Consider the following 21,591-nt stretch of genomic DNA (forward strand, 5'->3'; position numbering starts at 1 on the left):
CAGAAAAATCTAGAGTTTTGTTTATACAAGGCACAAAAGGAAACATACTCATACACAGCTATTAATATCACAACTGTTAAAAAAAATTTTTTTTCATCCTACCAAATGAAATCTCCTTGTGTAGTTACTGTTATAAAAAGATATTGTTCTTTGGGGAAAAACAGGTTACAGAAGAGTTAATAAAAACTGCTTTTAAAACTAGTTAATAAAACTACTGTACACAAATATACCACACACACTGGTACATATTTATATATATTTCTGGAAGGATATATAACAAGGCATCAGCAGTAATATTTTTAGGTGGCGGAATTATGTTCTTTTTTTTTTATTGTAATTTTTAAATATAAAGTTTTCTATATTTAATATGTATTGCTTTCATAATGAGAAAAATAATGGTGCTCGTATTTTTAAGAACCCAAAAAGTCTGCGTTTAACAACATTTTTTTGCAAATAAACTAAAACAAAACAAAACAATAATAAGACCCTATCAAAATCCAGGATTACATCCCATGGCTAAAAGCAACTCAGAAGGGGCCTATGTAAAGGACTGTGGTTTCAGCTATCTTTGTTCACATTAAAAAATAGGAAAGTTGGATAAAACTAACTATAAAACTGGGGGAGAAAATGTTTATTAGAGTTTTTATGTACAGTCTCTATTGTAAACCCCTCACTCAAAAGTCTGGAATTTCATTCATTGTATTACATATCCTGGAAAGAGGAGATTTAGCATTGGGATTAAATCCCATCATTGAGGCCTAGCTTCCCCCCTGCCCCGGACTCTGTCAATCTCCCAAGTCTCTACCTTGAATACAGATAAACAAAGGAGCCACCTGGAGCCATGCGGCAACTGAGGAGGCCCATTCAAACACTAAGATAGGAAGTCATGGGTCACTGCTACTACCAACTTCATTTGGTTAGACTTGGCTGCCAAGTGCAGACCAGAAATAAAACTGTTGTTTAAGGAAGCTCAACCCATTTACGGACAGTTTTCAAACACAGAAAGAATACATTATAAAGTAAATACCAAAGATTTAACTAAATTCCTGAAGGTTAGTTTTCATCTAAGCATAGAAAACATTTTTATTCTATACCATAGAAGAATTTTCTTTACAACAGTAATTACTGTGTTCTCCATATTCTTATTTTTTTGCAATGTGTATGAACTAGAAATTATGTCCGATTTTGAGATTGCCCACTTGACCGAGAGTTCCTTTATAGCTTTGTGCACAGAAACCAGTCTTTAGTTCCTTCTTTCATTTTGTGGCCATTCCACCTCCTGGAGTGTGTGCTCTAGTGTGCAGCTTCTACACTTTGTCTCGTGTGATACCTGGATCTCGTCATCACTAGGAACAGGTGACAGAATCATGGACTTATTAGTTACCTGTTATCAGAACACAGAAAGGCCTCTATAAAAACAGAACAAGATACATATGTAGATCTCATTAAGGATGAGAGGGAATTTTGGGAATATACGATAATCTAAAAATTCAGAAAATGATTCTTGAAATTTATTCTCATCGTTTCTTAATAATTAATGAATTTATTACAGAGGAGACTGTTTTCCTTGTATTAATTTTTACAGGTCCCTAAATTCCTCCTAATTCTCTATGAGACTATGAGACACTGAGGAATTTGGTACAACTTGAAACTTCTCACGGGCTCTCCTGTGCACTTTTCTACCCAGGAAGTGGGACTTCCTTTGGTGTTTGAAAGTAGAAGGTTTATTGTAGTTTATGGTGAATATGACTATTTTTAGTCAGAGGAAACTACTTTCCAGAATGCTGTTTCAAAAGTTTGTTCCTTGAACTTTAGATTCTTAAAGGGTAGCATGTGAAAAATGGTCCTGTCGTCAAATCAATCTGGGAATTGGTTACTGTTTTCCTTATTCCGTGGGACTTCTCAGAGCCTTGAGCACTAAGCACGGGGGAGGAGGAGCTACGCTAACAGTGACTTTGACCAACTGGAACCTGTTTTCTCAAGGATCACCTGTTAACAACCCAGAGGCTAGTGTTAGAGTAGCACTGCATGGGAAACACGGTCTTAGAGAGTGTGGTTCACACCTTGCTCCTTGATCTTTCTGTAAGGTGAGGATTAAACAAGAAACAAAAGATGTACTTAACTCAGTGTTAGTAAAGATTAAGGGGATCATTTCATTTCTGCTGAAACAAAGTGCAGCAGTGGAAACCTTAGTCTCACTCCAATGAAGTGTGGGCTTTGAAATGCTGACGTCAAGTGCAAAGCCAGGACAGTTCCAAAGCTACAAGAGTTGAGGACCACTCAGGAAATGTCCACTGCTTGGCATACAGTGAACCGTTCACAAGTATGCACTGAATAAACTAATGAATGTTCACAGCTTCCATTTTATTCAACTTTGGGGAGAAAATGTTATCAGTTAACATAAACTAAAATACAAAACAGAAAGGACAAAGTGAATTCTAGAAAAGCCTCTCATTTGGGTAAGATTCCAAATGATGCTTAATGAAGGCTGTGCAATTACCACCAATTACAGACTGTAAATATACCCTTTAGTATTACAGGGTGCATATTATCAGAATACTTCTCAAAGACTACATAAATTCCTAAGACCTAACAGAGACTGCAGAAGGTGAAGAAGAGGCATGAAGCTTTTCCATAACTACCTGTTGCAGGCTAACTTTTGCACATCAAAACCATTTTCTCCTATAATAATTTGACAGGAATAGAAAAAGAGCATTTCCAATTTTCATGCCAAGCTAAGGACTCTATAGTAAGAAAATTTCTTTCCTTATTGTTTAGGCTTAAAACTGTAAAGGATGTGATCTTCTTAAAGCAATTATTTCAGCTGGCGCTGAAGGGGACGTCCCCGTCCACAAGCCCCTGAAGGTCTCCCCCCTGTGGCCCTCCGGGTCAGCACGCAGCCTCACCCTTTCATACTCATCCTTGGCTCTGCTCAGCATCTCCAGAATGTCGATGGGCCTGTGGTCATTGCAGCCATTGGCCTGGCTGGGACTCTGCTTATCCCGGGCAGCTTGCTGGGACCGCCGTGTCTCTTCCTCTACCACCCTAGGGGCGGAGAACCAGATTTTAGAAAAACCTGTTTAGATACAGTCTGACCCAAGAACTCTCTTGGTGTCCATTTTCCAAGGATAAAGGGAAAATGTCACATGATAACACTGTCCTCACAATACAGAACAGAGACTTGGTTACCTCACCCGGGGAATATGTGACTAACTTACCACCTTATTAACAACTGTGCCAACCAATGTATTTCACTGTTAGAAGGACAAAAATACAGAATTCCATTCTAGAGTTGGTGGAAGTAGGTACATTAAAAACTTGACTAAATTCTCTCTTTTTTGAAGTATCTCAAAGTCAGTCAAACTAACTGGTAAAGTAAATTTGAAAATGGACAATTACACCAAGTCAAAGGAAGCCTGCATAGCTGAACAACCCACTATGGAAAGTTTGTCATGACACTGGGCTGGCAGGAGAAAGATTGATTAGCTTCTTGAAACTAGAGGTCTTGGTGAATCTTCAAAAGTGAATGATGGCATCACAAGCAAACAAAAGGTTTCCCTTATTCTCCCCTTAAAAAGCACTAAGTAGGTAACTGAGGTGAGGTGATTGTGGCATGCTCTTTATTTTTATTGGTGCTGCTTAAGCTAATTCTGTACTTGAAGATACATACAGCAAGCAAAGTTGAGGGTTAAGAATGTCACTGATAGGGTTAGGGTATTTAAGTCTATCTGTGGGGTTTCATTTCTTAAGAATACCCTCTCTCCCACACATAAAGGTCTGAAGCAAAATGTCAGGAACTGAAAGCTAGGTGGTGAGCACCTGGATATTTTATTGTTTCTTATACTGTTCTTCAAACTTGGAATAAAAATGAAAAATCTTGGGGCCGGCCCGGTGGCTCAGGCGGTTGGAGCCCCATGCTCCTAGCTCAGAAGGCTGCTGGTTTGATTCCCACATGGGCCAGTGCGCTCTCAACCACAAGGTTGCCGGTTCAACTCCTCAAGTCCTGCAAGGGATGATGGGCTCCGCCCCCTGCAACTAAGATTGAACACAGCACCTTGAGCTGAGCTGCCGCTGAGCTCCCGGATGGCTCAGTTGGTTGGAGCGCATCCTCTCAACCACAAGGTTGCCGGTTGGACTCCGCAAGGGATGGTGCGCTGTGCCCCCTGCAACTAGAAAACGGCAACTGGACCTGGAGCTGAGCTGCGCCCTTCACAACTAAGACTGAAAGGACAACAGCTTGAAGCTGAACGGCACCCTCCACAACTAAGATTGAAAGGACAACAACTTGACTTGGAAAAAAGGCCTGGAAGTACACACTGTTCCCCAATAAAATCCTGTTCCCAGTCCCCAATTAAAAAAAAAAAAAATCTTAAAAAGGCAACTAATTTTTTTTTCATTTTAAGAGTTACACAGGTTTCATTCCCAAGTGTAGTGAACATGCCTACCTGCCACGAGATGTCACGGGCACAGTCACAACTTGATCATTGTATTAATTGAGAATTTTTATGACAGTGATGATGACAGGCAGTAAAACAATTCAGCAGTAAAAGGTTTGTTTTTATGGAATTAGAGAAATAGGACAATAATAGGCCCCTCAGTGTCAGTTCATTGCTTTGAAATAGCCTGCCCAGGAATTCTCGTTAGTGTGTTTGGGATGACTCTTTTTTTGAAAACATTGGGTTAAACAATGTTTAACAGATTTTTTTTTTTTTCAAACAGCAGAATCATTCTGAGTTTTTAACATGTTAAAATTTATTATCAATCTCCAAGAAAAGAGGGCTTATACATTTTCCCAAATTTATTTGGCCATAGAATCTTTTCCTGAGGCAGGATTCCTGTTTGGAAAATGCTGCTTTAAGGTAATGATGTCAGTTCTTTAGATTATCTAGAGTTTTATAGCTCTTAACAGGATTATTTCTAAAATGAAGGTAGAACCACAGACATTATCATAGACTGAAAGAAGACTGACATGTGATATGAATAAATATTGTTTCTTTTATATCCATACTGGTAATCATCTCTTGGAAAAGAAGTACTATATTAGCATAACTGAGAGGCCTGTTTCAAAGGATAAAAAGACTGGAGAGACATATGTGCACTGGTTATTTCCTGATGGTGGATACAAGCAATTTTACTTTTTTGTACTTTTATTTTCCATAATTAACAGGCACTCCTTTAATAGTCAGAAGAAAAGGACTATTTAAAATGACATTATTATTTAATACTCAGTTATAGGCCACACCAGCCTCAAACCATCTTTATTGAGGACTCTGGTACAGTCCATTTCTACCTACCTCCTGCCATGCTGCCTGGCTTGCTCATGCTGGTATTTACCTCTCCCCTGACCTGGACTGGATCTGTGATTTTGGTTCAAAAGAAGTACATTTCTAATAATCACCACTGTTCACCGTGGTCCAGGACACCTTATAAAGCTCACCACTGCTGAAAGCAGCAGTTGTCAGGTGGCGTGGAAGGGGCCCTCACACGAATGAGAACTGGACCTAAAGCCTCTTCCAATTCAAACTCTGTGAGGAGCACCGTTGCTTCTTGCCCTCTCAAATCCTCAAATATGCCCTTCAGACTACCTGTAAGATCACGAATAAAGCTCACTTCCACAAGTTCTCCAAATTTTATAGTCTAGGTAGGCAAACACTGAAACGAGCTTTATTGTTCAACGGTTTCTGGCAGACTGATTTCCTCTTTAGGAGTCAACACTTTTCAAGTTTAGTGGATTTTCAACTTTGCCCCTGACCAAAGAGAATTTCAAATTTAATACAGTAGGTCTAGAAGTTTACTTGCTCTCCTACATAGCTTCTCTTTTTATAAACATCTTTTGGAATAAATCAATTTTTTACTTGGAGAATTTTTATTACATTGCAGCTGTCAAAACAGTGATGGGAAGAACTAAATTAGATAGAATGGGCCCTGACAGGCACATTTACATAGACACATACGTAATATGCTAAAAAGAATTTTACCTGTATTTCTGGTTAGCAGACGTGACATTCTGAAATATGTAGCAAATAGAGGCTGTATAAGCAAAGTTAGAGCAAAGAAAGATCAAGTAGTCTTTTTATCTTTGGTGTCCAGTATGCCATTTATCACAAAGTTAACGTTAACATATAAGGTATTCCCTTCAGCCATAAATAGGCCAGACACTTGAAAACTCACTATCAACAGTTTCATGAGGACATTCTCTAATTGCTTTCAATACCTCCCCGGCTTCAAGTAAAAACAAAGCTTAAGCAAATGCCCCTCTTTTGGGAATTTCTAGTGAAAGAATCCTGTACGCTCTTCTTTTCCCACTCTGTTTCCTATTTCTACTTCCTCATCCTATTTTTGGGTTCAATACAATATTTTCAGGTAGGTCGTTAGTCTTCAGTTTCATTTACCATCTGAAGTTTTGCATATTAGGGGCACCATTTGCACTGACAGAGAAAAAAAGTTCAAAATGGTTTCCTGCGAATAGCTGTTAGAGCTAAAAAGGCCAGATTCTCTCACTCAGGCCCCAAAGCTCTCAATCTGCAGGAGAAAGTGTATATACAGTGAGCTTGGAACAACATGGGACTTACGGGTGCTAATCCCCCAGGAAGTTGAAAGTCTGCATATACCTTTTGACTCCCCCAAACTTGACTACTAATAGTTTATTGTTGGCCGGAAGCCTTACCGATAACATAAACAGTTGATTGACACATATTTTGTACGTTGGAAGACCAGAGAAAAGAAAATGTTATTAAAATCATAAGGAAAATACATTTACAGTACTGAAGTATTCATTGAAAAAAATCCACGCACAAGTGGACCCGTGCAGTACAAACCTGTGTCACTCAACTGTATTAATATATTCCCAAGTTCAGATACTTGTTGCCTTTGCCACCACTTTTAAAAACTACAAAAAAGCAGTCATCAGATAAATGGCTTTGTAGAAAAGCAATTTTTATCTTTTTTTTTTTTTCTCACAGAAAAGGTGTTTTAAACAGAGAGTGTGGTTCTAGAGAGCCCAAACACATTTTCAAATATGAGTGACACAACTTTGTAAGGAACCATGTCCTCAGGGGTGCACCCAGAAATAAACATGGCCTGCACTAGGAGCTCACAGCCAGAGCAAGCAGAGCAGAGGGTTGATAAACATCCCATCAGGACACATTAGCAGTCCTGGATTAAAGCCTTAGCCATGTGTGCTTCTTCTAAAGTGCAAACATACCTGGAACTGAGGTTTTGGGGTTATTTACATTTTTATAAGAATTAGTTTTCTGCCAAACATGGAGATACAAACTTTGCAGAAGAGCAAAGGGAATCTTGATCTGACAGAGGGGAAGAGAGGTCCACATTTCTGAGGCAGAGCAGGCAAAAACTGAAAAGGAAATGTAAGTGTACCAGAATACACTACGCACTGCAGCGTTCTGCCCACAGCTCTGGACCACCTCAAGCCCCTCTAGCACCAGTGTCTTGGGCTCCCAGAATCCAGACTGGCAGTACCAGCAATACAGATAGGCCACAGGAGGGGCGGCTTCTGCCGGCTCGCTTAAGAAAAGACAATGAGGCACGCTTTGGGACATTATGTCAATGAAAATTATTTTCCAAATTCCAAGATTCTGACTTATAAAAAAATCTCCTGGAACACAATCCATTAATGGATCGGGGACTACTAAACCTAGAATCTGTGTCAAAAATAGCATGGATGTGTGTAGGGAGTTCTCTACTGGCTGCTGAACACAGGACCACTTGTTAGAGAGCAAATCTGGACAGAACCGAAATCAGATCCACTGATGGTGGTTAGGTGGCTCCCTGCTCATAGATGACATCCTCAGGAGCTCTGCGGTTTGACAGCACTAAGCACATGTTTAACAGTAAGGTTCTGGTTAAATTACAATCTGATTGCAGAACTGGATTCAATGCACGCATTAGAAATACTACAGGGGACTATTTAATGTGCTGGAAAAATGCTGTTGACATGAAAAGTAGGATGTATAGTATGATCCTGTTTTTTTAAGAAACAATCGAACACATCAACCTAATGTACTATAAAAACAACTAATATGTAACCTAAAGAAAAAGACCGGAAGGAAACAGACTAAGATGCTAACAGACCCTGGGAGTGGTAGTAGGATTATAAGTAACTTTAGCTTTCTTTAGGCTTTCCTGCCTTTTCCATTTTTTTTTTTAACAATAAACAGGAAATTAGGGGGGAAATACATGAGTTAGTACACTCTAGTAACAAAGAGAAGACATACAATCATTTTTCATCTCTCATATATCATTAATGAAATAAATCTACGGAGTAATACAAATACTTACTGGGCCATGAGTCTGGCTATGCGATGACAGTCATTCTTGTCATAAAACCAGATACTGTATATTGACACTTGAAAAACAAAGGAAAAAAAAGATGAGGGGAAAGGAGGTTTCAACATATATGTAAATATATTATTACCATGGAATGTCACAGAGTTTATCATCAGACTCTCAAATTGTTAACAGTACCTTTTAAGAAAAAAAAATGCCTTTGCCCAAAAATGTTTTATAAAATTATTAACAGAATTAGATAAAATATTCAGATGAAAACTGCAGAAACAGTTGGTTTTAGACATTACCAGATGCCACTAGCCTAAGATGCTGCTAATTATAAGATGAACCACTATTTTACGTATTATCAAGAAAGAAAAATGATTCCAATTAAATTAAGGATCCCTGGTGCCCTTTTAGAGCCACATCCACCTCCTGTGGTCCCCCTCCCTGGTCTCAGACCTCTGGCAAACACACTAATCTGTTCTCTATTTCTATAATGTTGTAATTTCAAGATAGAATCAAACAGTATGCAACACTCCGAGATTGGCTTTTCTGACTCAACATAACTCTTTCAATATTCATCCAAGTTGTTGCTTGTATCAATAGCTCATTCCCCTTTTTTTGCCGAGTAGTATTTCATGGTAGACATGAAATATATACCAGCTTGTTTAACCATTTATCTCTTGAAGGACATCTGGAATGTTTCCAGGTTTGGTTATTATGAATAAGCTGTTATAAATGCTCGTGTACAAGTTTTTGTGTGAACCTAAGTTTTAATTTCTTTGGCCTAAATGCCCAAAATACAGTTACTGAGTCACGGCAGTTGCATGTTTAATTTAATAAGAAACTATTAAACTGCTTCGCAGAATGGTTGTGCTATTTTATATTCCTACTAGCAATATATGAGCGATTCAGTTTCTCTGCATCCTTGCCAGCATTTGTTGTTCTCACTATTTTTAACTTCATCCATTCTGATAGGTGTACAACGGTATCTCACTATGGTTTATATTTACACTTCCCTAATAGCTAATGATGTTGAACATATTTTCATGTGCTTCTTTATCATCTATATATTGTATCCTCTTTAGTCAAATGTCTATTTATGTCTTTTGCCTCTTTTAACTGGATTTTTTTTTAAACTGTTGAGTTTTAGAGTTCTTCATATATTTAAGATACTAGTCCTTTGTCAGGTATGTTTTGAAAGTGTTTTCTCCCTGTCTGTAGCTTGATTTTTCATTCTCTTAATAAGGTCTTTCCAGAGCAAAAGTGTTTTTTCTTAAATGTTGACCAGGTCCAATTTACCAATTTTTCCTTTTATGGATCATGCTTTTGGTGTCAAGTCCGAGAATTCTTTGCTGACCCCTAATTCCAAAATTTTCTCCCTTTTTTCCCCTAAAAGGTTTATAGTTTTACATTTAAGTTGGTGACCCATTTTGGGTCAATTTTTGTATAAAAAGGTTTCAAGGGTTTTTTTTTGGTCCAAATGTTCCAACATAATTTGTTGAAAACACTCTCCTCTCTCTATTGAGGAATCTTCTGTACCTCTGTCAAATACCAGTTGGGCATATTTGTATGGTTCTATTTCTGGATTCTCTATTCTGTCCCATTTATTTATGTTTATTCCTCTAACAATACCCCACTGTCTTGATTACCACAGCTATATAGTAGGCCTTCATATTGGGTTGAATAATTCCTCCCATTTTATGCTTCTTTTTCAAGATTGTTTTAGCTTCTAGGGCCTGTGCCTTTCTATATAAATTTTACAATAAGTTTGTCTATTCCTACAAAAAACCTTGCTGGGATTTTTGATAGGAAGTGCTTTAAACCTATAGATCAATTTGGGAAGAGTTGACATTTTTACTATGTCAAGTCCTTCAATACATGAATACGGTGTCTCTGTCCATTTATTTAGATCTTCTTTGATTTCTTTCACCAGTAATTTTCAGCACACAGATCCTGTACATATTTTGGTAAGTTTATACCTAAGTATTTAATTTTCTTTGTAGAGATTATAAACGGCATTATTTTAAATTTGGGCTTCCACAAGTTCATCGTATGTAGAAATGTGACTGATTTTTTTGTGTTGATCTTGTATCTTCAGACCTTACTAAACTCACTGTTTAGTTCCAAGAATGTATACGTAGACAATCAGGTCATCTGTGAATAGGGACACTTATTTCTTCTTTTCCATTCTATAGATCTCCTGTTTTTCCCTCCTTGCCTTATTGCAGTGCTAGAACTTCTAGTGCTATGCAGAATAACAGTGATGACAGTGGACATCCTTGCCTTGTTCTTGATCTTAGAGGAAAAACTTTCAGCCTTTCATCATAAATATATTAGCTGTAAGTTTGTTGTAGATGCTCTCAATGAGACAGTTCTAGTTCTAACTTGAGAGTTTTTATCATGAATGGACATTGGATTTTGTCAAACAATTTTTTTGTGTGTCAAAAAACACAAAATATGATCACATTATATTTCTTCTATTTTTTCTTTAGCCTGTTGACATGGATTACATTGATTGATTTTCAATATTGAACCAGCTTTGCATATCTGAAATAAAGCCCATCTGGGCATTTTTTTGTGTTTCTGCATACTGTTGGATTTGCTAATATTTGGTTGAAGATTTTTTCATTTAAGTTCATGAGAGAGAATGGTTTGTAGTTTCCATTTCTTTCTTTGTCTTGTTTGGGTATCAGGCCTTATAAAATTGGTTGAGAAGTGCTTCCTCTTTTTTTTTTTTTTCTGGAAGAAACTATAAAATTAGTGTTAATTCTTTGAATTCTCTAGTAAAACCATCTGGGCCTGGAGATTTGTTTTTTCAGAAGCTTTTCAATTGTGAATTCAATTTCTTTAATGGGTATAGAACTATTCGTGTAATCTATTTTATCTTGGTTGAGTTTTATAGATTGTGGTTTTCAAGGAATTGGCCCATTTCTTCTAAGTTGTCAAGTTTATGAGTGTAAAGTTGTTCATAGCATTCTCCTATTACTCTTTTGATGTCTGGAGGATCTGTAGTGATGTCCACTACTTCATTCCTGATACTGGTAATTAGTTTCTTCTTTTTGTTAGTCTTGCTGTGGTTTATTATTTTCATTGACTTTTTTCAAAGACCTAAAGGTTTATCAATTTTATTGACTTTTTTCAAAGAACCAGCTTTTTGTTTCATTGATTTTTTCCTCTATTTTCAATTCCACCAATTTCTGCTGTCACCTTTATTCTTCCTTACTTCCGTATGCTTTGAGTTAATTTTGCTTTTCTGTTTCTAATTTCTTGAGGTGGGAATTTAGTAGGCTCTCAGCCAGCATTGCTTGAAGGGGAGGGAAGAATTTCCCATGACTAGGCCACCAGGTGTGCCTCTGATGGGGAAAGAAGCCTCTGACCTTTACAGATGAAGACTGCTTCCCAGGCCAGGCTGTGATGTGACTCCTCCTGTGACCCTACCTTTCCTTCATGGAAGGGAGGAAAAGCACCTCGCTGGTGGCCACTTATGGTCTGTCAGTAGGGCTTCTCATCCTTTCTGCCAGTTTCGCTGGATTCATCTGGTACTGTTGGCAGAAGTCCCACTTGATCTAGCGGAAGAATGAGCCTACATGGGCCACACTGTGTTAACCAGGTTGGAAGCTGAGAAACACCAGGTGTGGGTCCCCTTATTCTGCGAGTGGGAGGGTTGTAACACACCCTGCTGCTGTGCTGTTCTGTTAGCTCTGGATCCTACAACGATCGTCTTCCTCTTTCTACCCTTCAGAGTTCCTCTGACTGTCTCCTGTGTTATTTCTGGGTTTTGTAGTTGTTCTTAACAGGGAGAAACAAGGAGAAACAAGTCTATGCCATTTTGTTTGGATCAGAAGTATCATTATGCACTTTTATGGCTGGAAAACTGAGGCTCATGGAAAGAGTAAGTGACTTATTAACAAATCAGAGAAAAATATTCTCAGAACTAGAACTCAGATCTTCTCATTCCTAGGCCAATAATCTTGCCACTACACATCTATTGCTTCATTAGTTTAAGTAACATAAATTTTTAAAGAAACAAAAAGTTAATGAGCTTCAATTATGCTTGAAGATTAAAGCAACACATAAAAGAAGCATAAATTACTGAGTAATTTAAAAATTATACACTAAAAGGATGACAGAATATAGTAAACATAAATGCTAGTACAAGAAACTAACTAAATTAAAAATCCCCCCGCCCTTTTCAAGTGTGTTTTTCCAGGACCCATTGGCTCCAAGTGAAGTAGTTGTTTCAATCTAGTTGTGGAGGGCACAGCTCACAGTGGCCCATGTGGGGACTGAACCAGCAACCTTGTTGTTAAGAGCACTGTGCTCCAACCAACTGAGCCAACCAGCCGCCCCCAAATCCCTTTTTAATAGCTATTATTTGAACTCTATAAAAATAGTACCTATATATTAATTTAGAAAGCCATTATTAATAAAAGCTATTTTAATGGCGAATTCTTTTGTTTTACCGTGAATTAAGATAATTATACTTCTATAAAAGACTTCATGGCCAATCACAATTTTAAAAATTCCCTTTTCAATTAAAATAAAAACTTAATTGGATTTTTCTATTGTCATTGTAGAGTGAATTAAAACATTATTGATATACACAGTGAGTGAATGGCTTCATTTTCATGAATCAAGAGCATGAACAGGAATTTTTTCCTACCCCGTTCACAAGGGGGCTTCTCTGGCAGGAAACCCTCCAGCTACCCTAAAACTCTCCCAAACTGTCAGACTCAAGCCTGGCCACCTGTCTTGCAGATGACTGACTGCACTACGATGAGACAGCAGAGGGTTTTGTTTTCAGCCTGCTGTGAATAGTTTCCATGTTTGGAACCCATTTTCATAGTCTTTCTAGTTTACAGAACTTCAAAACACTACCGATGCTTCAACAGAAGCAATGTCCAAGGAATAGCAACTAATCCTGGAATATTTTGCGTGATCTAAGTCAACAGATTCATGTAGCTTTGACATCCCAACGGACGAGCACAGAAGCAGCCTTGTTACAGAGGACTTACTTATTAAGTATTATCTACTGCAGTCTTAGCTATGTTCTTAGCAGCTAAAGATTGCTCCAACATAGAGTAAATCAGATTAGGCTTTGAAAAGACTACACATATGGCAATTACACACACCTACCTTTCTCTAAATATGCCTCTTCCAACCTTGGCCACAGAACACCCAAAACACAAAAGTTCAAATACAAACGATCCTGGTTTTCCTCTAATGCACACACCCATACAACTTATGGTGATGAGAAAAAGTTTATGATATGCATCGGGCTCAGGGAGGAACCCACATTTTTTTTGGCTAACCAGAGGCATTTAAGTACGTTTTCATAGGGAGTTGTAAACCAAACTCTAAGGAAAGAATTCAGTATTCTTTCAGTATTACCAAAATAAGTCAGAGTGTCAATTTATTACGACAGATCTTCACTTAGGGCCCCCCTTTTTCCTTTGAAGAAATACACTAAAATTTAGAAATAAGACACATACCTTCTGTTCTTGTACATTATCAAGTAAACTACCAAAAAAGAGCCAAATGCTTTCAAAGGCACGTCTGCAGAAGAAATAAAGATAAGAAAGCCATAATGATAGCTTAATGGGTAAAGGATAACAGTCACACTCGATTCTGCCAAAAGCAGACCTGTAGAGGTTCAGACACGCATCCAAGAATCAGCTCTGTCTGCCAACATATCAAATGCTCAGTGCATGCAATTGGCAAGAAGGCCCAAAGACCTGCCACTAAGCCTGTCACTGTCACTGGTGAGGAAAGACAGACAAGTTCCCCAGATAGCTAAAACTGCGGAGGACCTTGTCTCTAAACCAAAGCTAAGTATTCATCCCTCAAGAGAACTTACGCTATCAGCAATTCACTTCCTGAAACAACCTAAAATGATTTTCCTTGATTAACTATACCACAGAGGATGTAGGGATTTGGCAACACAGTATTACTTGGCTTTGGCAAATAATGATGGCATCCTGTATTATAAACGGCTTTTCTCAAGATGGAAGCAAACTATTTAATTATTGGAAACCCACTATATACCATAGCTGTTAATAACTATCCCAAGTAAGTCACGCTGTATAGGCAAGTCACTGAAGAGTAAGGGAGTGTGACAGGACATTTAACTGTCTTTAGGTTGTACTTCCATGAAAAATAACAAGATGCAGAAAAGAATATTCAAAATTAAATGTTTCCTTTTCTTTTCAAATGACAGTCCTTTTCTTCTGAAAGTGTAAAACAGAAGACTGACAAAGATTAAAGGTATTTAGATTACTTAATATTGAGAAATTCTAAAAAGCTGGGGGGTAAAAGTTTTCCATTTCCCCAGAGAACCTGTTTGAAGATCCAGTAGCCTATTTTGATGTGATGTGATGCTTCACTCTGCTTCTCACTTGGAGTGGTATATGGCATACATGAGATCAAGAAAATTCAAATTAATTTGGAGCCTTTGTAAAATCCCTTGAGATTTCTAGAGATTTTGCGAAATGTCACAAAAACAGAGCTGGGAATCACTCTCCAGTACATGTCTTTTTGATTCATTTATTATTTAGATCTGACCTACTTTCTAAAAGGATTTAAGGAGGCTGGAGATTTTCTCAGTGTGGTGCCAAGCAGAAAAGGGGGTTTGATAAAAGCTTTCTGGTAATGGTGTTCAGAGTTATAAATTTTCTAAAGATAATACTGACAAAGATCCCCTATACCAGGAAACAAAAACAAGAAAATGGGCTCTGAACATAGTCAAAAACATTTTCTCTAGACATAAGGAAGACCCTTCTGATTATAAAAATAATATAAGAATGGAATAGATTACATAACCACAAGCCTGTCTTGGCAAGTGAAAAAGCAAATGCCTCTGCCTTGACAGATCATTTCAAATAAGAAAAAAACCTGGTGGCACCACATCAACATCAAAAAGTTGGGAAAGGGAGAAGAGAAAGGCTCTGAGGTAGGTGGGTGTAAGTATACACACTTAGACAGAAAGAAGGGTATGGACTCAAAGACTGACCTACCTGGGATATTTTTTTTTTTTTCCTTTTAAAAGAAGTTCAATAATTTATTTTTATTTAAAAAATTTTTTTTAAAACTACAGTTGGTATCATAGTATATTATATTAATTAATTTCAGGTGTACAATATGATTTGACATTTATATACCTTACAATGTGATCAATACAATGAGTGTAGTAATCATCTGTCACCGTGCAAACTTATCACCTACCTGGGATTTTGACAGGAGATTGTGCTAGGTGGCAAACAGGCACGCGAGGAAATGCCATTTATCTATAAGTAAGGCTGGTAGATATGATTCAATTACCTCAGCAGCTTACTCCTTTTGACCAAAAGAACACACATCTTAAAACATCACTGAACATTAACATGGTAGAGATAGAGCCCACTTCTAAAAATTTAAATTATAAATATCTATTTATAGAAAACTGACTAAAAGACCTGGGCCAGGTAATTTTAAAATGCTATTCTGCAAGCTCTTTTGGTTTATGATTTTAAAATTTGGCACCCACTCTAAATTAAATCAAGACTGAAACTATTTACCAGCAATACTGCTTCCACGGTCTGTCAACATCATCTTAGTTTAGGATCCAGACACATGGAATGACCACTGAACTTTTTTAGGGATCACGAAAATAAACCCAAGAATATCACAACTGATTATTCTTCTTTATAAACTTTTTATTCTTAAATGATAGGCAAGCCCAAATAAAACAGTGAATCACACGAGGGTTTATCTCTACTGTTAAGATTTATTGCTATTATTGCCACACACTACTCCCCACACACTATCACAGAAATTCCCCTAAGTGTGTGCTGCAAGTGACAATGGGTGTGACAAAATGTAGGACCTGTCCAACCCCCACTGGTCATCTATTCACCCCGGTGACCCACACAAATACTGTCATTTTTATGTGTCATAAAGGACAATAAAGGGTGGGAAATAAGGCCCTTGGCTTCCATGAAGTTGAATTCCTGTTTTCTGGGCTTCCCAAAATCTACATTAGGGGCTTTGGAAAATAGGTCAGATAACGGTGTAAGAAACGGGGAACTTCTTTTCTCTCCTTTCCCTAACCTCTCCTACATATTTTTCTGTCAATTTACTAAGAGATCTTCCAAACCAGGGTTGTAAGGCAAATGCCCACAGGGGTGTAAGAAACCCCAGGATTCAGTGGGATCAGTGAGGCCGTGGCGGGCAGCTCCCCCCAGAGCTCTGGCTGACTATTAGTGCTGGCAGAAATGCGGGTACTGAGTGAACACACGCCATTATCTCACAAGAATGGTAGAAATCCACGTGTGTGTGTGTAAAATATCCTAATTCTTAAATGCTTATCCTCTGTCTTTCTTTCAGTAAAAAGAAACAGCTGAGAATGCCTGGAAGCAGTGACTTTGTGAGGAGCTCAGCTCTGCCTGGATTCTCCGGGTACTGAACTTGAACAGCTCAGTCTGGAGGTTTATTCGGCTTGCAAATAAAGATCTGGCTTCAAATCTTCTTGGACTAGTGGTTACTCTGTGTTTCTATTTTTACTTCCACAATGAACTTCACTATGTAAACACAAGGTGAAAACCTATACACATACATATTACTAAGAACACATTTCTGCCCTTAGCTACTAGTAATTATTGCTTTCCTTTACTGAGTTCCCAAAAGAGAAAACATTACGTAATTATTTGCGAGAGATAAATGGTGCATGCATGGTTCACTTTTAAAATCTTTTACACTTAAGGTAACACCACAATAACAAAAAAAAAATTAAAATTGTTTTTTACTTGACATCACTAGCTTATGGGGAAAAAGCCAGTAATTAGCTAGACATAATGAAAAGAACCTGCTTTGTAAATTCGAAAATATTCAAGGACTCACAAAGTTAAGAAGAAGATACCTGGCAGAGAGTCTCCACTAGAATATGAAGCAGTGGCCTACAACAGATATAAAGTAATAGATTTCTGAAATGTCTCATCTAACAGTGTCCCTGGGTCAGCCTTGGAGTCTAAGTCACTTTATGTTTTCATGGTGTTTTTACCTCTTCAATCTACAAATGTGGCAACAGCAGGGCTCTTTCCTTATCTTGGTTCAGAAGGCCAGACTAATGCAGTTGCCACAGACAGATCCTTTCTCCTTCACCGATTACAGAATCATACCCACCACAGCAGGGCTGCTGCTGATGGCGGAAAGACTGAATATTCAGCCTTTCTTCAGGCTAAGTAAGAAACACCGAATTTAAAGATCACAAAGAATGACCTGTGGAACTTTTAAAATTGTTTATAAATTCTGCGTGCAGTTTGGAGGTAGAATTCACATTTTTTGACTTGACAAATTATAAACTTTTTTTGCAAGGAAATATCCTGCACTGTGCTTTAAAGTCTGAAGATTAACGCCAAGTGCCAACAGCCACCTACCACCTCTACTGTTCTGAATCTTGCCCTTGAACTGAGAAAGGACAAACAGAGACCAAAAAAAAGAAAGAATAAAGAACACGCTACAGTATTTCCTCTACTAAAACTTTCCATTTGGCAGCTGCATTTTCAACACTATGGAAATGAATCTCCCTGCTTTTTCTAGTGACCTAATTTTAATTAAAAATGCTCTGTATCAAGAGACTGATGCCCGATATAAAGGAAAAGTTGTAAGTGAAGCAGAAACGAAGGGGTACTTCTCACAGGCTTTTGGAGGTAAGTTCTTAAAAATATTAAATAGCACTAATATTTTTATTTTCAATTGTTCTTGTTATGGAATTTTTTTATTTTATTTTTTTTGCTAAGCAGGTTATGGAGCAACAAATTTTGTTCATTTTTCCCAAAGTACTTTTGAATTACAGAAAACATTTTGAAATGTGAAAAATGGCATTTAGTGGGAGATCCAGGCCTTAAGGTGTTGGGTGGAGGAAACATGAAGAGTTGTCTTTGTCTCTCTAGAGGATCAGATTTTCACTATTACTAGCCTAATCGTTCAGATTTACAACTGATACAAATCACAGACTTTAAATAATTAATTTTTACCATTAATTACAGGGTTGTTTTAGAAATAAATAAGCATAGCACTGGGATTAATATAGTAGCATATTTCATTAAGAACCTTGACTCTTACCAGAAAGTCAGAGTTCTGACACTAAAAGTTCTCACCCAATTTAATGACCTCTGCTTATCATTTCCTTAGAAAATACAATAGAACCCAAGGACTAAGAAAATAAAATTATTTGTAAATACACAATAGTGTTAATCACAATGGCATATAGCACTTACTTGGTAAAGTGCTTGGCAAAGGACAGATATTCAATAAATATCACTGAATTAAGGTGTGCATCTGAATTAAATAATCACCTTGTTGTTTAAAAACAAAGTAAAAGACAATACCGAAATAGTTTTTGCAAAAGAAAATCATTACGTGCTAGAATCAATTTTGCAGTGCTTAATGGTACCACAAAACTTTATGTGAACATTTTCAGTTAACCAGGTTATACTGTTGTAACAAAGAGAAGAACCGGTTTTGCTTGCTTTTACTTTTTTGTTGATTCAAATACCAAATTTTGGATTAAAAAAAATAGTTCAGAACCCACCTTACAAAATATTCTTGCGGCATTTCATAATTAAGTCACAAGTAAGCATATACTATACACAAAAACAGATTCCAGGTTACCACTTTCCCCTCTGAGATGTGCGTGAGGGAGTAGAAATCAAAGGACCCCTGACACTGGTCTTGGGGAAAAGCACCTTTTAAGAGAAACATACTTAGTGAGGTAGGTTGCTTATAGCAGGTGCTCGCCAAATCCTTACTGAAGGAACAGTGAATAACAGAAGCATGATTTCCAAAGTGGCCTGTGAAGATTAAGTTTCCTGTGATAAGATCAGAAATGTATAGATCTCATATTTGCGTTTTCAGAAGCTGGTCTCTATATGGAGAACTAACTGTCCTAGTACCATTTCCTGAATAGAACATTTCCTCTCAGCAGTTTCTTTTGATGTGATTGATGGGAGAGATTTAAAATTACTGACCCAATTATTTTATTGTGAGTCCATTCGAATGTATTTATTCCTGAGTAAGTTTTATTACACCATATTTTTTCCAGGAAACTGTCTGCACAGTCTAAGTTTTAAACTTTTAGGCAAAAAGTTCTTTATAGTGGTTTCTGGTTTTTAAAAAAATGTGTTCTCAACCTTCAGTTGCAATATATACATAATACATAATTTCTAATATTGCCTATTATGTCTCCTCTTACTCCTTTTGTTGTTGGATCAGTTATGTTATAGGGAGAGTTTTATGATAATTTTGTGGATTTGTTCTATTCCAATTTCTACTTTCTGCAATTAATTTCTATTCATCTGTATTTTCCTTCAATTTAACTCAGATTTCTCTTTTTCCTAAGTTCTTAGATTAGGTGGCCTACATGTGGTAATTTTTATAAAATTTTAATATGTACTTGAAAAAAATACAAATTTTCAAATTTCTGGAAGCGGGGTTCTTTATATGTTCATTAGCTCAAGCTTGACTATATTGTTTAAGTATCCGACAACCTTAATGAAATGTCTGCTTTGTCAATTACTGAGGTGGCCTGTTAAAGTCTCCCACTATAATTACGGATTTTTAACATTCTATGTATATCTGACATATACTAGGTACAAACCACTTTGGAATTGTTTTATCTCTAGATAATTTACTCCTTTTATCATTGTGTGGTAGCTTTTATCCCTGATGATGTTTTTCTACCTTAGAACCTATCATGTCTGATTAACAAAGCTACATCATCCCTGTTTGGTTGGTTAATAGTTGCCTGATATATTTCATTCTATCCCAACTTTCAACCTTTCTAGGTTTTCCAGTTTTAAGTTTTTTGAAAACAGCATTATTGGCATATTGTGTCTTTAGCCAATCTCAGTATCTGTCTTTTAACTGGCAGGTTTAGTTCACTTAACATTTGTTTTAAATACTGATTTATTTATGTCTGCCATTTTATTTTGGGCTTTCTATTTCCCATGGTTTCTATTTACTTTTTTCCAATCCTGGTTCGTACTGGTTTAAAAGTTAGGACATCCTATTTTTGTTCTGCAATGGTTTCCCTGAATCTTTTGAACACGCATAGCTTAATTGAAAAGTCTATGGTGAATCAGTTTCTCTTCTCAGTTTTGGGATGCTTTAGGTGTGAAGAACTTCTGTGTCATTGCTGTCTAGTATTTTTGCTTTACCTTTTTAATACCGCTTCTCAAACTAGTCATTTCATTGTTTTATACAGTCAATATTTATTTTGATTTCCCTCCTTTTCTTTGCTCATTATTGTTTCTTAAAACTCAGTTGTACGAGGCACATTTCAAATGTTCAATAGCCACATGTGGCTAGAGGCTACTTTATTGGACAGTGCTGCTTCAAAAGCGCATACAGCAAGGGGCTGTTGGAGACAAAAAGTCCTATTTTTGTTGAGAAAGTCTTTATTTTGTTCTCTTGAATTACTGAATTGTTGGCTGTTCTTTCCTCAGTACTCTGAAATTTTATTCTACACTCAGTAGCCGCAACTAAGTATGTTGTTGTTGGTCCAGCTGGTGCTCTTTGCAAGCAATCAAACAGCGTTTGGTTGTTGCTGTCTCTTTGCTTTTGATGATTTACCATAATGTGTTCAGGTGTGTATTTGTTTCTATTTATTATGTTTGGGGACTTATTCTACTGCTAAATCTGAGAATTATCTGGGAAATTCTCAGTCATAATCATAATCTCTTCAAAAAACTGCCTCTCTCTAAATCTATTTTATCATTCTGAAATTCTTTTCTGTCATATGTTAGACTTTCCAGTTTTATCCTCTGTCATATTTTTCATTTCTTTCCTATTCTGGGATGCATTCTGGATACTTTCCTCAGATGTTTCTTCCAGTTTCCCAATATACTTTCCAGTTGCTGAGTCCAGGTAGAGAGTTTATTTCAATAATTAAAAATTTAACTTCTAGAAGTTCTGCTTGGTTATTTTTCATACCTGTCATTTTATTTTATAATCTATACCTGGCTAACCCTTCCGTTGTTTTGTATACTACCTTCACTGACTATGAATTATTTCCTTGTACAGTTAGTACTTTTGGACTTATTACTGAGGCTTGTCACTGAGATCCTGGGGTAATTTGGGTTAAGGATGTCTGGCAAAAGTTCAGGATTGATTTTAAGTTAATTTTTTGGCCTGGGTAAGAAATTATACCAAACGAATGGTAGAACTTGAACTCCAAATATGAATGAGGGAAGGCTCCCGGTTATCATTTTAGGGGAGACATCTTCCCTCTAACTCACAGCCCGGAGTGAGACAGATTGGCTTGCC

The 21,591-nt window shown here is 37.1% G+C and overlaps 2 protein-coding genes across 3 annotated transcripts in view; one reads left to right on the forward strand and one right to left on the reverse strand.

Annotated features, from left to right (window-relative positions):
• DCP1A (decapping mRNA 1A) overlaps positions 1-21,591 on the reverse strand; it is a 50,362-nt gene that overhangs the window by 18,511 nt on the left and 10,260 nt on the right. The window contains exons 4-5 of the mRNA XM_019724259.2: positions 8,299-8,365; positions 2,907-3,045 (exon numbers count right to left, since the gene is read on the reverse strand). Coding sequence (XP_019579818.2) covers positions 2,907-3,045; positions 8,299-8,365 — 206 coding nt within the window. The remainder of the gene's footprint in view (positions 1-2,906; positions 3,046-8,298; positions 8,366-21,591) is intronic.
• The window catches only part of CACNA1D (calcium voltage-gated channel subunit alpha1 D), a 427,288-nt gene continuing 423,518 nt past the window's right edge, over positions 17,822-21,591 (forward strand). For both annotated transcript variants that reach the window (XM_074313103.1, XM_074313111.1), the window contains exon 1: positions 17,822-17,975. In XM_074313103.1, coding sequence (XP_074169204.1) covers positions 17,837-17,975 — 139 coding nt within the window. In that variant the 5' untranslated portion in view covers positions 17,822-17,836. The remainder of the gene's footprint in view (positions 17,976-21,591) is intronic.

This window comes from Rhinolophus sinicus, linkage group LG10 (genome assembly GCF_036562045.2).
Source record: "Rhinolophus sinicus isolate RSC01 linkage group LG10, ASM3656204v1, whole genome shotgun sequence".
In the NCBI taxonomy this organism is placed as follows: Eukaryota; Metazoa; Chordata; class Mammalia; order Chiroptera; family Rhinolophidae; genus Rhinolophus; species Rhinolophus sinicus.